Below are 14,956 nucleotides of genomic sequence, written 5' to 3'. Positions count from 1 at the left end.
GATGATACAGCTGTCAAGTGGCAGAGTCAGAGCTCCAAAGAGAACCTCCTGATTTACATCCTGGGGGAGCGTTCCCCAGATGACCAAGAAAAGGGGGTATAGTATTCATAAAAGAAGAAATTCAACATTTAATAAAGGGAAACAGAGTCAATCTCACTAATATTCAAATCAATGCAGAATAAAAAAAATTATATAATGACTGTTCAATACCCAAAAGCATTTTTTAATAACCCCAAGCATTGCCAAAAATTCAGTTAATGGAGGTTTTCATATATTAATTAAATGGGTGCAGTTGGAATATTTCTGAAGGGAAATTTTTAAAAATACTCTTACTTTAAAATATCATTTCTTGGAACTTAACCCAAAAATATTTATCAACACGCAGGAAGATTTAGCTACAAGATGTTCAACAAAGTGCTACTTATATTATCAAACACATCAACAACAATGAAGAATCTCAAACACAAGATGGGGTAAAGAAATTATGAGTCAATACCCAATGTGATATAGTGATCAAGGTCAGATTGTGATATTTAATGACACAGAATGATGTTCATGATATACTTTCACGAACAAAACAGGCATCTAAGTTATCTGTATAGTGTAATATGATACTGTGATATAAGAAAAAATATGTATTTGATCTTCAGCCAGCTCACTAAATAGCTAGCTCTTAAAACCCTTGTATTGGAGACAGAAATGGCAACCCACTCCAGTATTCCTGCCTGGAGAATCCCATGGACCAAGGAGCCTGGCAGGCTATAGTCCATAGGGTCACATGAGTCAGACACAACTTAGCGACTAAAGAGAGAGCGAGAAAACCCTTGAATCGGTAATCTCCTGAGTGGCGTATACTATTGGGTGAATGAGGTGACTTGTGGACTTAACCTAAGAGCAGGAACCGGTTGTCAGAGAAATAAGCACATAATCAGAGGGCAGGAACCTTCTATCACTACCCCCTGAACTCTGGAAAGAGGAGATGGATTGGAGGGGAATGAATCGCAAATTATTTCAGTCACCCTGCCCGTATAATGCAGACTCCATGAAAACGGAAAAGGACAGGTTCAGAGATTGTCCTGGCAAAACAGAAGGCTTTTTCTCTGTACTGCGTGGCATGTGAGACCTTGGTTCCCTGACGAGGGATTGAATCCGTTGTGGTGGAAGGGCAGATTCTTAACCACTGGACAAGCAGGGAGGCCACCGTGCTGGGTCCTCTGCCAGGGACCTCACCTTATGGATCTCTTCATTTGGCTTGTGGTTTGTACCCTACAATAGCCTTCATAATGAACTGGTAATCTAGTGAGGAAACTAGTTTGTGAGTTCTGTGAGCTGCTCTGGTAAATTACTAGAACCTAGGAAGGGGGTCACGGGAACCTCTGATTTATAGCCAGTTGGTCAGAGGCACAGGTGACAACTTGGAATTAGCATCTGAAGTAGAGGGAGGTTTTGTGGGACTGAGCCCTTCACGGATGGAATCTGATGCTATCTCTGGCAGAACAGTGTCAGAATTGGTTGAACTGTTGGGCACCCATATGGTGTGCAGGCGTTGCTTTTTGGTGTGGGAAACACACACACATGCTAGAAATGGGTAGGGAAAATTATGTGATTCCATTTCAAGGGAGAAAGTGTGCAACAGATAGAAGACTAGAAAACCAGAATCTAAACTATGAAGAGCAGTTCTTGCTAGGCGGTGGGACTGTGTGATTTTCATTTCCTTAACTTTACTCACCTGTACTTCCACACTTTAAAAACATTACCTAATTTTCTTGATTAATATTTGGCTGCACCAGGTCTTCGTCACGGCATGTGGGATTTTTCAGTTGCAGCACAGAAACTCATAGTCGCGGCCCTTGGAATCTAGTTCCCTGACCACGGATTGAGCCCACGCCCCCTACATTGGGAGCATGGAGTCTTAGCCACTGGACTACCAGGAAGTTCCCTCACTGTTACGTAATAAGTATGTGCCACTTATCACTTGTAATCAGGAAAGAAAAAGAATGAATGTTTTTTAAAAGAAAGGGAAGATGGAAGGGAGTAAGGACAGTAGAGAAGAGAAGAAAGGAAAAGAATGTAGCAAGATGCAGGACCCTGGAAAGAATTGGAAATTTCTGGCTGAGATAAATAATATGTGACTCAAAGCTTGCAGACATCCGAGATGCCTTGGGAAGCAGCTATGTGGCTTCATTGCCCAACTTGGCCAGCTAACTAGAAAACATCAACCATGGCTCTGCTTGTGCCGAGATAGCAAGACACGCTAGGCAGCTGAGAACTTGTGCAATCAACACCCCAAAGCACTACCACCCATACATTTCCTGGCCTACCCTACTCCCCACTGTGGTGAAGTTCAAGAAGGAAAATAAATAGAACTGTGAAAATTAATCAAGGGAAACCTCCCTAAAATAAAATGCAGAGGTCAGGAGGGGCAGTTCTCAGGGACATACCGCTTCACCTCAATACAGATTCCAAGAGGTAGAGACAGACTTTGCACCTCTGGCTGGAAGTGACAGGACTTTACTATGAGAAAGATTAACTCCTGGCTTGGCAACAGCTCAGAGAGATTGTCATTCCTCAGCCAATTAAAGCCACTATGTAACAAACTCCCAGTTTGCTCCAGTGGATTTTTTGTTTGTAACAGTGCCTCCTAACTTCCCCTTGGCCTCTATAAAAGAAAACCCTTTGTTTTACCTAATTTGCATGTGGTTTGCCATAGTTGCATACCCTCAATGGCAATTCTTTGCGGCTCCCTAGTAAGCCCCTGGTTCTGCTGGAAAATATGTGGTTGTTTTCTTGTTTTAGGTTAACAGAATCAGTACTTTTGAAATCCCTCACCTGCTCCACTTTCTATTTTTTCCCACAGCACTTATCATATTCTGATACATTACATAATCTATGTATCAATTTGCGTACTTCTTACTATCTGTCTGCCCCAGCTACAATGCAAGCTCCATGAAGGTGGGATCTTTGTTCTGGTCACTAACGGATTCCAGGAAACTGGAAGATACCTGGGAAAGTTGCTCGATAAATATCAGTTGAATAAAGGGCTCTCTACGAGAGTTCTGGAAGGTTGATAAGGATCTGCAGTATCTTGAAGATTCCAGGACAAAGCATGAGCCACTCAGAGGATCGCACTGGCTCCCTCCTGCACCCCTTTGAGACTAACATCCCCACTGAGAGATGCCAAAGCCACACCTCTGACTTACATGGGAGGGTGAGAGGTGGTATTCTTCACAAAGGTCCATGGTTCTGCAGGCTGCGGCGGAGCAAACCTCAAGGATCCAAGAGGAGGCTTGGCAAAAGGAATTCCCAGGAAGACGGCCACAGGCTGAGCAAATCCTTTTAAGCTGACATGTTTCCCCAGGACTCTGCCCTGAGCGGTGTCCACGACAGGCGGTGAGGGCGGCAGCCCTGCTGGACGTTGGGAGGAAGTGAGGACACGTCAGTGGTGACGGCGAACTGGAGTCTGCGTGGATTTTGTTACCTTTCCTATGTGATCTTGAATGTCCTCTCAACTCTAAGCCTCAGTTTCTTCTTATATAAGAGAGGGTGAAGCTAACTGCCCTTCCTAACTCACAGGGGGATATGAAGGAATAAATTGCAATTGGAGGTGTAACAGCATCACATAAGACATAAATGCATGAAGAACAGCTGCTGGGAATGAAGATGGCACTCAGTCTCCACACTTGGGAGCCTCTGGAATCAACCACCCACTGGATCCCGGCCGTGAGCTGCACGACAGATGAGAGGATGAGCAAGAGGCGGCTGCTCTTCTCAGACATCTGACCTTACGTGGACAATGAGCATACGCACACCTGAACCCCCTGCGGGGAGCAGTGGTCCCTGTCCTGGGAGAATCACCGAGTGAAGCCCCATAGGAGACAGAATGGGAGCGAGGCCCTCTGACTGCTGGCTGCATGGAAGCAGCGACCTCGCATCTGGGACTTGCAGTCGTGGAAGGAGTGAACCCAAGAGGTAGAAGAGAGAGTGTAAGGGTATAAAGAGAGATGAGATTGTGCAGAGGGGAGGCTCTGAGACGGCAAGGCACAAGGCCTGCCTGAGGAAGAGCGATGGGCCTTCCTCATGACTCCAGGAAGAGTCATGGGGGTGGAGCATAATCCTGGAAGGGTCAAGGCTGGGAGAGTCCCAAATACCAGGCCAACAATTCGGGCTTTATTTAGGGGGTAAATGAGTGACAGTGAACCATTCTGGAGTAAGACAGAGACACACAATCAGCTTAAAGAGGCTCCTTCCGATGACTCTGAGCAGGCTCATCACGGGGGGGGCGAGACTGGGGGTCACATTCTGTCTGTCCCATTCCCGTGGAGCAGGCGGTTTTTTCTCACTGAGCTCACATGTGTCTCCTGCACTTGCCAGGTCAGGCCCAGTCCTCCCTGCTTGGGGACATCCTGCACCTTCATGAGGCAGGCGGTCTTAGTGTGACCCCTGTTCACGCTTGTCCCTCAAGTCCCTCTTGTCCGTCCTCAACACCTGCAGTTTGTTTAAGCATCCTAACAGGAATGATTTCCAGACTCACCCTCCCAATTGTTCTCCTTTAGATACAGACAAAAGGCCAACCTCTCTCTCAAAGTGTGTGGCCAGAACATAGAAGAATAACCCAGATCTGGTCTTATAGACACATCCAAAGACAGCCTTCAAGAGACATGAAGTGGGCAGATGCCCGACTGGCAGGAGTGAAAAAGTGGGCATTGGGTTGAGAGGCGCAGGCAGTGATGGTGACAGCAGAGGTTGACACTTGTGTCACATGCTTGCGTAGAGAGCACTTACTAGGACCACGTGGGGACTCTAATCATGAAAAACTGGCTAGGGAGACACCATTATGCCCATTTTAGAGATGAGATAACAGAGGAAATGGAGGAAGCCAGGATGGACTTCCTAAAGGTGGTAATGGTACGGACCTGCCCAGGTAAAGCAGCAGTAAGGGGATACTCAGCTTCTCATGTGCTTGTTACTCAGCACTTCCCCTTGGTTCTGGGCCTTTCACAGTGTCACAGAGCCAGAAGGAAGATAAACCCAGTGGAGGCGGGGCTGTCAGAGCACTGGCTCTGGACTCAGGAGACAGAGACAGAATTCACAGCGTGACTTTCCAGCTGACCTTGGCACGTACATTTCCCTCCCTGAGCCTCAGTTTTTCCATCTATAAAATGGAGCAGATGCATCTGAGGTCTCTTGCTACATTCTTGTCTTAACCATATCCTCTGTGTTCTGTATTCTGATGCTTTGACACCTGGAGCCTCGCTGATTCTGGGGGGACTCCCCTTCCCAGAGTTAGCCAATCCCTGGAAATAGGAACAAAATTCCCCTTCCTGCCTGCCGTAGCCTGTACCCCAGTCCCCTTCTTTATCAGGCCCTCTACTCAGGCACTATCACCCTGCCCCAATCACTCCATTGCAAAATACCTGAAACCTGTGCACACCCCCTCACCTGCTGACATTGGCTACCTTGGGACTCCCAAACCTGCTTATCCTGCCTCACCTCTTTTTTGTCACCAGCAATCAAGATAAAGCCCCTTAACCCCAATTTCTTTGTCTTCCCTCTGGAGACCCACCCCTGTCTTCATCACCTGCACCACCATGGTAGGCCATGCCCTCTTCTTCAGAGAAATGTGTCTTAATCATCTTTTCAATGGCAGTTGGCTCCTTATCCTACTTGCCAGTATAGGTAGGTGTAAGAGACATGGGTTCAACCCCTGGGTTGGGAAGATCCCCAGGAGTAGGAAATGGCAACCCACTCTAGAATTCTTGCCTGGAGAATCCCATGAACAGAGAAGCTGGGAGGGCCACAGTCCATAGCGTTTCACAGAGTCTGACATGACTGAAGGGACTTAACATACACTCCTGATCTGTGGGCCCCAGGATACCCCAAACTTTCTGTTAATACACTGTCTTTGAAAACAACTCCTTTATCTCTTTTTTCCCTTTCTCTATTTCAGGCACTCTTTAGAAGCAACAGCCCATTTCCACCTCACAACAGCCCACTGAGGTAGATACAGTTGTCACCCCCATTTTCGAAATGCAAAACCAAGGCACAGCAAAGGGATATAACTTGTCTAAGACACACAGCTACTAAGTGCTGAGCCATGATGGCAACACACACAGCTGTCTCCAGAGTTGGTGTTAATATTCTGGTAAGGCTTCCCAGGGGGCTCAGTGGTAAAGACTCTGCCCGCAGTGCAGGAGACGCAGGTTCGATCCCTGGGTGCAGAAGATCCCCTGAAGAAGGAAACAGCAACACACTCCAATATTCTTCCCTCGGAAATCCTATAGATAGATGAGCCTGGCTGGCTCCATGGGGTTGCAAAAGAGTCAGACAGGACTTAGCCGAAAACAACACAGATCCCTTCCAGGATTCTGGTCAGGACACGCTCCATATATGTATTAACAATCAAGAGGGAAAGACATGGAGGAGCTCGCCAAAGTCCTGGGAGGGATGTGAGAGGTGAGCTTGTTGTCCTCCTCTGGAGTGGCGGCCCGCAGCCGAGTCCAGGCTGTGCACGGTCCCCTGTGTCTCCTGCTGTGAAACACGGGCTGGGCTACCCCGTCCAAGTTCACAGGGCCCGTGCTCTGCAGAGCCTTGGCTGTCACTACTTTGTCCCATGCACATCTCCTCCCCTATGTTCCCCAAAAGGATTTCCAAAGAAGCCCCGGCTATCTGCATTCAGGAGGACTCACCCCAAGCTGCGAAAGTAGAGATGGAGGTCAGAACCAGCGCGAAGAGCCACATCGTGGAAAGACAGCTGCTCCTGTGTCCACAGGTCTCTGCCCTGCTCAGAGGGCTGTTTCACTCAGTCCAAAGCTCCCTCCGCAAGCTCCCATCCCAGCAGCTCAAGAACAGAAAAACTGGCCTCCCTTCCTTGAGGGTGGTTGGGCGTGGGAGCCACGCCCACCAAGACTTCACCCTCTTTTAAGTCAAGAACCCGGACCTAACTCTCCAATTACAGGTAGCCACAGACACTTCAATTTGTTTCCTAAGTGCGTCTCCCTTCGTGGACTCTAAGCTTAATGCTCTGTGAGATTCCCAGGGCAGGAACAAGCAGACAGGCCTTCAGACAAGGGGAGCCTTTGGTCTGGGGCCCTCAGAACAACTGGATACCTTGCAGAACAACTCCTAGCCCCATAGCTGCCCAGCTAGGGAATTAAGGGGCTTCTTTCAGAGTTCCATGGTCTTATTTTGGAAGCACCTTGAATTTCATCCAGTCACCCTTCTGACGCCTAGATTACATTTACAGTGTTCCTGCCAAGTGACTCAGCCTCCTGCTGCACACCTCCGGGATCAAGGAACTCATTACCTCTCCAGGCAGCGATCTTTGGAGAGAATGTTATTACATTAAAGGGACTCCACCTCTCCATCATCTTTGGCTCTAATTATTCATTCATCTATCCATCCATCCCTCCACCCTCCCTTCCATTTATTCATTATTTCATTTATGCATTCATTCTCCAAACATTTACCAAATGCCTGGCTCTATGCTAAGTGTTATTCATCTTTCCAGGTGGCGCTAGTGGCAAAGAACCCACCTGCTAGAGAGGGAGATGCCAGTTTGATCACTGGGTTGGGAAATCCCCTGGAGGAGGGCATGGCGACCTGCTCCAGTATTCTGGCATTGAGAATCCCATGAACAGAGGAGCCTCGGCAGGCTACAGTCCATAAGGTCTCAAACAGTCGGACATGACATAAGCGACTTAACCATGCATGCCAAGTATTATGGAGACAAAGATAAATCTAAGCCATGGTCCATCTCCTGGAGGAGTCACCATATAATAGATAAGACAGAGGCAGGGAGAGGTGATAGGTGGGTTGCTATGCAACGTGGCGGCACCAAAGTAGAGGGATGCAGAGTGCTCTGAGTACCCCTGTGACAGTGCTCTTACCTACTAGGGGAAAGAGGAAGATGCTCAAAGCCCGTCTAACAGAATCATTATATGTCCAATAAATGGGACATTCTCTAAGTACACTCTGGTACAGCCGGCTAAGGCAATACTGTCCTTTCACTCAATCTCGTGATGCACACCTCAGTTTCTTAACAGGGAAAGGCAATCATGATCTATTGTTAAAGGGAAAAACAACTATCATACAGTTTTGACTGCACTGGGATACTGTTGGCAGTTTCTCAAGAATCACACAGGGACTTCCCAGCTGTCCAGTGGTTAAGACTCCACTGCAGGTGGAATGGGTTTGATCCTTGGTCACGGAACTGAGATCCTGTATGCCATACGGTGTGGCAAAATTTTTTTTCTAAAATATTGAACACAGAGTCATCATATTACCCAGCAATTCCACTCCTAGGTATATACCAACAATAGTTGAAAATATGTCCCAGCAAAAACTTGTACACAAGTAGCAGTGATTTATAATGGCCAAAGTAAAAAAACCAAATGTCCAGGAACTAATGGACAGATGAAATAATATCTGTACAATGCAGTATTACTGAACTATAAAAAAAATGAAGTACTGGTACATGCTAAACAGGGACGAACCTTGAAAATATTGCATATTATGCTAATGAAAGAAGCCAGATATGAAAGGACAGATATTGTCTGATTCTATTTATATGAAATATCCAGATTAAGCAAATCCATAGAGGAAGAAAGTAGTACAAAGGTTGCTGCAGGCCTGGGGTTTGGGGGGGCAGGGAATGAGGTGTGAGTGCTACTGGGTAGAGGCTTCTCTTTGAGGTGATGAAAATGTCCTGGGATTATATAGTGGTGATGGTTGCACAACTCTGTGAATATACTGAAAAACCGCTGAGCTGTAAGCCTTAAAAAGGTGAATTTTGAACTTCCCTGGAGGTCCAATAGTTAAGGCTCCACGGTTGCTACGCAGCGGGTGTGGGTTCAGTTGCTGGTGGGAGAAGATCTCACATGTCACATGGTGTGGCCAAAAATGAATAAAACAAATTTTTAAAAAGATGAATTTTCTGGTGTGTGGATTATCTTTCATTAATGAAATATTTTAATAATCTAGTCTTCCTGAAGGCTCAGTGGGTAAGGAATCCTCCTGCAATACAAAAGACACAGGAGACACGGATATGATCTCTGGTTCTGGAAGATCCCCTGGAGGAGGAAATGGCAACCCACTCCAGTATTCTTGCCTGAGAAATCTGTGGACAGAGGAGCCTGGCAGGAAACACTTTACAAATACCCCACTGTGAGACCAAACATGCCTCAGATGCTGTGCTTGGCATCCCCAGAGGGAACATCAGTCTTGGCTTGGCCAGTTCCAGTGACAAGGCACCCATTTTTCCTGAGAGCTCCCTGTGCTGACTTGGCTCTGAATCTTTGAAAGTTCCTCCCTAAGTCAGGCTGAGGTCCACCCTTCCTTGAAAATTCAGCCCTGTGCTACCTGAAAGTCGCAAAGTGATTTAGATTTGGAGGGACTTTCCAGTCTCTTTTCTAGCAAAAGCAAGTGTACCTGAGACTTGGGTCCGGACAGAGAACTTCATACCTTCCTCTGCAGGGTGATGGCTTTTCTGCAGTTTGAAGGGCCTGGTGCTTGTGTGCTAAGTGGCTTCAGTCCTGCAACTCTGTGGACTATATATAGCCTGTCAGGGTCCTATGTGCTAAGTGACTGGTAATTAATTCCAGGTGTTTCGCCCCCTGGCGGTTGCTGGAGGGAATTGCTATTTGATATTCAAGAACAAGGGGAGTCACGTGGCTCAGAAGTCAGGTCTCAGATCGCCTATAGGTGCCCTTTGTGAAGAGCCAGCCTGTGCAGGGTGCATGGGTTTGGGGGTCAGGCATCCTTGTTCACAGGCACCTTGTCACTTCCTGAAAGAGGCAAGTTACTGATACACTCTGGAATTCCATGTCCTCTTTCCTATAAAGAAGATAATAAGACTTCACTTGGTGGTTCAGTGGTAAAGAATCCTGCCAATGCAGGAGACATGGGTGGGATTCTTGATGTGGGAAGATCCCACCTGCCATGGAGCATCTAAACCTGTGAGCCGCAACTGTTGAGCCTGTTCTCCCCACCAAGAGAAACCACTGCAATGAGAAGCCTGCACACTGTAACTAGAGAAAGCACATACTCAGCAACGAAGGCCCAGAACAGCCAAATATATATAAGTAAACAAGTAATTTAAAAGATGACATTTCTATGTGGGGGAATAAATGAGACAGTGGCTTGATTCCTAGCACAGGCTACATGAACAGCGTCCATTATGATCTCTATATCCACACTGACATGAATGCAGCTCCCAATAAGCCCCTGGAGAAAGGCTCATTGGTTTGCAGCCTTGCTCAGGGTGAGGCCACAGATAGATAGGAACCTTGCTTATCCAGTGCCCCTAGGGCCTGTGCATGTCCTTCAGTAAGCCCCACAGAATAAGTCACTGTACCATCATTTGAGCAAACTCAGTGGACCTGCATGGTCTGGAGTGACTGCTAGTTACTGACAGGTAAAGCAACTTGTCTAAGGTCACATAGCCCATAGTCAGAGGGCTGAATCTAAACCACACGGTCTCATCGCCTGGCCATGCTGTGTTGATGATGATGCCACTGGATGCTGACCCTGCCTCTCCTCATTCAGAGCTGCAACGGTGCTCAGAGACGGTCCAGTTGTGCTCCTGGCTGGAGAGATGGGAGGATGAAGCCAGAGAGCTCACCGAGTATGCAGAGGGTTCTGACTGCCACCTCAGGGCTTCCCCCCAGGTGTTCAGTGTCCTCACCTGTCCTGGGATGGCATGGTGCCTGGTGCAGGGGGAGGAGAGGAGGCTGCAGTCAGCCTGCAAGAGGGTCAGTCCAACCTATGTCACTTAGTCACATAACCTCTCTGTGCCTCAGTCTCCTCTGCTCTAAAGCACAAAATAATAGTGTCTGGCTCTCAGGATGAAAGAATGTAATATATGCGCAGACTGTCCTAAGATGTTTAGTGAGTATCGATAATATCAGCTATTTATTTACTATTATTATTAGCATAAGAGCCATTTTCCTCCTTCCAGACAATTAAGTAGGGACAGGAGGCTTAGCTCTGGGTTCTGTGTCATCCACATCAACCCTGTGAACATGTGACCAGTTCCCCTGAGAGGGTTACCCTCCATTCAGGAAAAGAGGTATTACCAGGCAGTCTGGGTTCTCCTAAAAGATACATAAGGAGCCTGCCCTTTCTGCTGTCACCTGCCTCAGGGTTTCCTTACCATTTTCTTTTCAATGATTCTTACATACATTAGATGAAATTAATATACATTTTCTTACATATATGGGAAAAAAAAAAAAAACCCTTGATCACTAGTGAAAAAGAGAATCAGTAGGTAACCAGAACATCATATATACATTTCTTTTCTTTCTCACATGTGACTCCCAGGATTGAGCCTTACACAGTGAGAAGTGCTGAAGACATAGTTCTGGGCTAAAGGGAAGCTTTCTCACTTTCCATGAGGAAGTGGAAAAAAAAAAGCCAGAAGCAGGGCACCATCTCCCAGCACCATGAGCCTGCCTGAGTAGCCTCCTTGTACTGTGCGCAGTTTTGCCTTTGGAAAAAGCCATCCTAACTAGTATTTCCCTCAGGGTTGCTGTGAGAATTCAAAGAGCAAAAGCAATTAACAAGTCTTGGTACAGACTCCAGGGTGTGTACCGGATGGAGTCTGACATGGTAATACCCACTGGTCTTTCCTACTGAATGCCAGGTATGCCTATCTCCGGGGCGGCAGGCGTGCAGGGGACATCCTATGATTAGGGAACCTCCATCCTGGAGTGCAGAGGCCCCATTACAGTTGAGGGAAGCCGCTGGAAAACTGAGGCAAAGGGGCGCCTGGAGAAAGGCGCCATTGTCTCTTCGGGAAAGGAAAACGGAAGTGAGGACCAGAGGCCTAAGGAACTGTGGGTCGCGGGGCTGTTACAGGAGACGTTACAGGGAAACTGCAGCCAAGAGACCGTGGTGGGGCCGGAGGCAGGCCATGCCCGGGGACCCCGGGGAAGGGGAAATGGTGGCGAGGGTCACCTCCACCTTGGGTCTGGGGCACCACTCTCCGGCCTCTGCCAAGCGGGACACCAGCCAGCGGGAGGCGGGGGTGGCTCACTGGCTCCAGGCAAGGGCGACCCGAGGCCAGCGGCGCGGGGATCTGTGGCGGGGAAGCCGCGAGGACACAGGAGCCCTGTTCCTAGAAGCCCGGGAGCAGGTGGCTGCTCACGTGGCGAACACGGGGACGGGCGGCCGGGGCGAATGGGACACCGCTTACCGCTGGGCACAGGGCCCTGGGCTCCAGCCGGCACCCAAGGGGAGCCGCGCGCTCGGCCCGGGCGCCGCGGGCGGGGCGGGCGCAGGGGGCGGGGCCTCTGCGCGCCGGCCCCTCCCCTCCGAAGGCGGGACAGGACTGGGCTCCAAGGCCTCCCACCGGACCAGTGGGCTGCTTCACCACTGCTTTGGACCTTGGACCTCGCGTTTCCTCCTGATGGACCCCAAGTGCTCCTGCCCCACTGGTGAGGGACCCCTGGATTTGAGCGCTACTGATGCCTGCTTCCCAGGCACAGGACGGAGGGTGTCTAGGGTTCCAGAAGGGAGTGTGTGGAGTTTGATCGCAGGGGGACCCCTGTCACTTGCTGCTCCAGGAATGTCTTCCTAGTCCGGCTCCTGAGAGCATTTCAGGCGCCCTTGGCCTCCATTCTAAATCTCAGGGCACGGAGGCTCCAGACTGTACCTCTTGTCCTCACCCAGGGGGTCAGGGGACAGCTAGACCAGGACCCAGTGCTGGGTGGAGACCTTGGAGCTGCCGGGCCTTGATGGCAGGAGGGGACATGGTGCCTCTTGGGGTTCAGGACATAGCCCCCAGCCCCAGTCAACCTGGGCTGGGTCTGGAGCCTGGGGCCTTCCCTGGGAAGGGGATCTTCTTTCCTGGGACCCGAGGAGGGGAGCTGGGGCTTCTCCATCTGCCTGAGTGGCGGGGAGCTCTCCCAGGGCTGGTCCTGACCCAGGAGGAGGGGGAGGGCCCTGCTGACGGCTGCGTGGCTCCTCCTCCCCCTGCTCAGCCTTTCCCTTCCTGTCTGGTTCCTGCTCCTGCAAGGCCTGCAGATGCCCCTCCTGCAAGAAGAGTGAGTGCGGGCCCTCCTCTGGGAACTTGGGGTCTGGGCTGAGTCCGAGGAGGGACCTGGAGCTCAGCAGGTGGGAGCAGGACACTGACCAGACTTCCTGGCACCCGCCTCACCAGGAACAGATTGCCAATCATGAGATGACACGGTGCCTGGTAGGGGTGAGGGCGAGGATGTTGCACTCAGCCACCGTGAGTGCCCCTCCCACCTGTGTCCCTGTCAGGTGACATCACCTCTCTGCTCAGTCTCCTCTTCTGTGGCAGGTACAACAATAGCCCCCGGTTATTTTAGAATTTAACTTTAGGCAACAAACTTTTAAGAATGCAATAAGGTTGAAATATTTAAGAGATGGACAGTCTTAAAATGAAGCCTAGCACACACTGAGCAACCAAACTATCAGATATTACTTCTTATCATTCGTATTACAGGAGATATTTTTCACCTTCCAAACTAGTAACCCAGGGCTGCTGTTCATGGCTGTGTGTCCTGTTTCATTCTCAAAAACTACGTGTGATTGTGCCATTGTCCAGAGAGGGTTATCATCTTTTCCACAAATGAGGAGCTGGCACTAGGGATGTAAAGCCACTATTGAGGCTGCCCCTGTTCTCCTAAGAGATGCAGGAGGGTACCTACATTCCTGCTATCACTTGTACTAGGATTTTACCTAACATTTTCTATCGCTATACAAAATTTAAAATTTTTCCTTTCACTCAGCTACAATAGATCTTACCCAGGGCCCCAAGGGAAGTGGGTATGCTGGTCTTTCAGTGGTTTGGGGATGTTATGTTTTAAGGGAGAAGTGTCTGAGCAGGGCTTCAATCCTGCATTCCTGAGGCAGGTTTTCACTGATCTTACTACCTGCTGGGCGTTCCTGGTGGCTCAGTGGCAGAGAACCCACCTGCCAATGCAGAGGGCAAAGCTTTAATCCCTGGGTCAGGAAGATCCTCTGGGGAAGGAAATGGCAACCCACTCCAGTATTCTTGCCTGAAAAGCCTCACGGATAGAGGAGCCTGGGGGGCTGCAGTCTGTGGATTCACAAAGAATCGGACATGACTTGGAGACTGAGCAGAAACAACTGTCACCAGTGTTTCTCACGGGTCCCTGATAGAGGTCCAGAGAAGGGCCTGCTGTCAGTGTGAACTGCCCTGTGGGTGAGTGGCTCCTGAGGACTGTAGGCTCTGATACTCACCGCAGTTGGCCTCTAGCCTCGATTCGTGTTTTAGAGTCACTGTACTCACACACACGGTGACTCCATCTTCCACCTGTCAGCAGACAGTCAGCCAGTGTTCATGTCCCATCTCTCCTCCACAGTGCCTGTCTTCCTTCAGACTTCAGGGTGATTGCCCTGCAACCTCTTTGAATGAATCAGAAACAGTCATGAAACTGGGAATAATCTGGATTTTTCCTGCAGAAATGGTGGCCGTAACATTCTTAGAGACTTCTACATCCCAGGAGAAGCCAGAAATCACCCCAGGCATTCTGAGAGACAGTTTTCAGGTGACACTTCAGGGACTCACTCCAAAGTGGTCACTGCTTGGCCCTGATGTGGTCCAGGTCGCAGAGAGGGTTCATATGAGTTGTTGGAAGAGATGGCCCCAGGGAGGGGCCTGGAAGGATAACACGTAAGTTGAAGAAAGCATTGTAGACCTGTGGGAGGGCCAGTAAGGGCCAGGCAGCCATGCCACATGTCGCCATGCCCCGTCCCCCTCTTTCCCACTCCAGGACATCCTCAGTCTCTGTCGCCTCCATCTCTACAGGCAGCTCCGCATGGAGGAGGAGGACACGCCACTCTGGTCCCCCACATCCTCTCACTGGAGTTGTGGGTGGCCCAGAGGCATGGAGCGATGCAGCAGGCCCTCAGCACCTCCCAGGACCCAGCCTGCTCCACTCTGCACATCCAGAGGTCAAGCCAGAACGTC

General features: G+C 49.4%; 1 protein-coding gene across 2 annotated transcripts in view; it reads right to left on the bottom strand.

The window, feature by feature from the left end:
- The window catches only part of LOC138095819 (liver carboxylesterase-like), a 29,749-nt gene extending 23,011 nt beyond the window's left edge, over positions 1-6,738 (bottom strand). The window contains exons 1-2 of one of the 2 annotated variants that reach the window (XM_068991729.1): positions 6,687-6,738; positions 3,201-3,408 (exon numbers count right to left, since the gene is read on the bottom strand). In XM_068991729.1, coding sequence (XP_068847830.1) covers positions 3,201-3,408; positions 6,687-6,738 — 260 coding nt within the window. The remainder of the gene's footprint in view (positions 1-3,200; positions 3,409-6,686) is intronic. The other variant, XM_068991731.1, reaches the window with a different exon arrangement.
- Positions 6,739-14,956: the final 8,218 nt, after the last annotated feature.

The sequence above is a fragment of the Capricornis sumatraensis genome, chromosome 20, assembly GCF_032405125.1.
Source record: "Capricornis sumatraensis isolate serow.1 chromosome 20, serow.2, whole genome shotgun sequence".
NCBI classification, from domain to species: Eukaryota; Metazoa; Chordata; class Mammalia; order Artiodactyla; family Bovidae; genus Capricornis; species Capricornis sumatraensis.
This window is presented reverse-complemented; position numbering and strand designations above follow the sequence as displayed.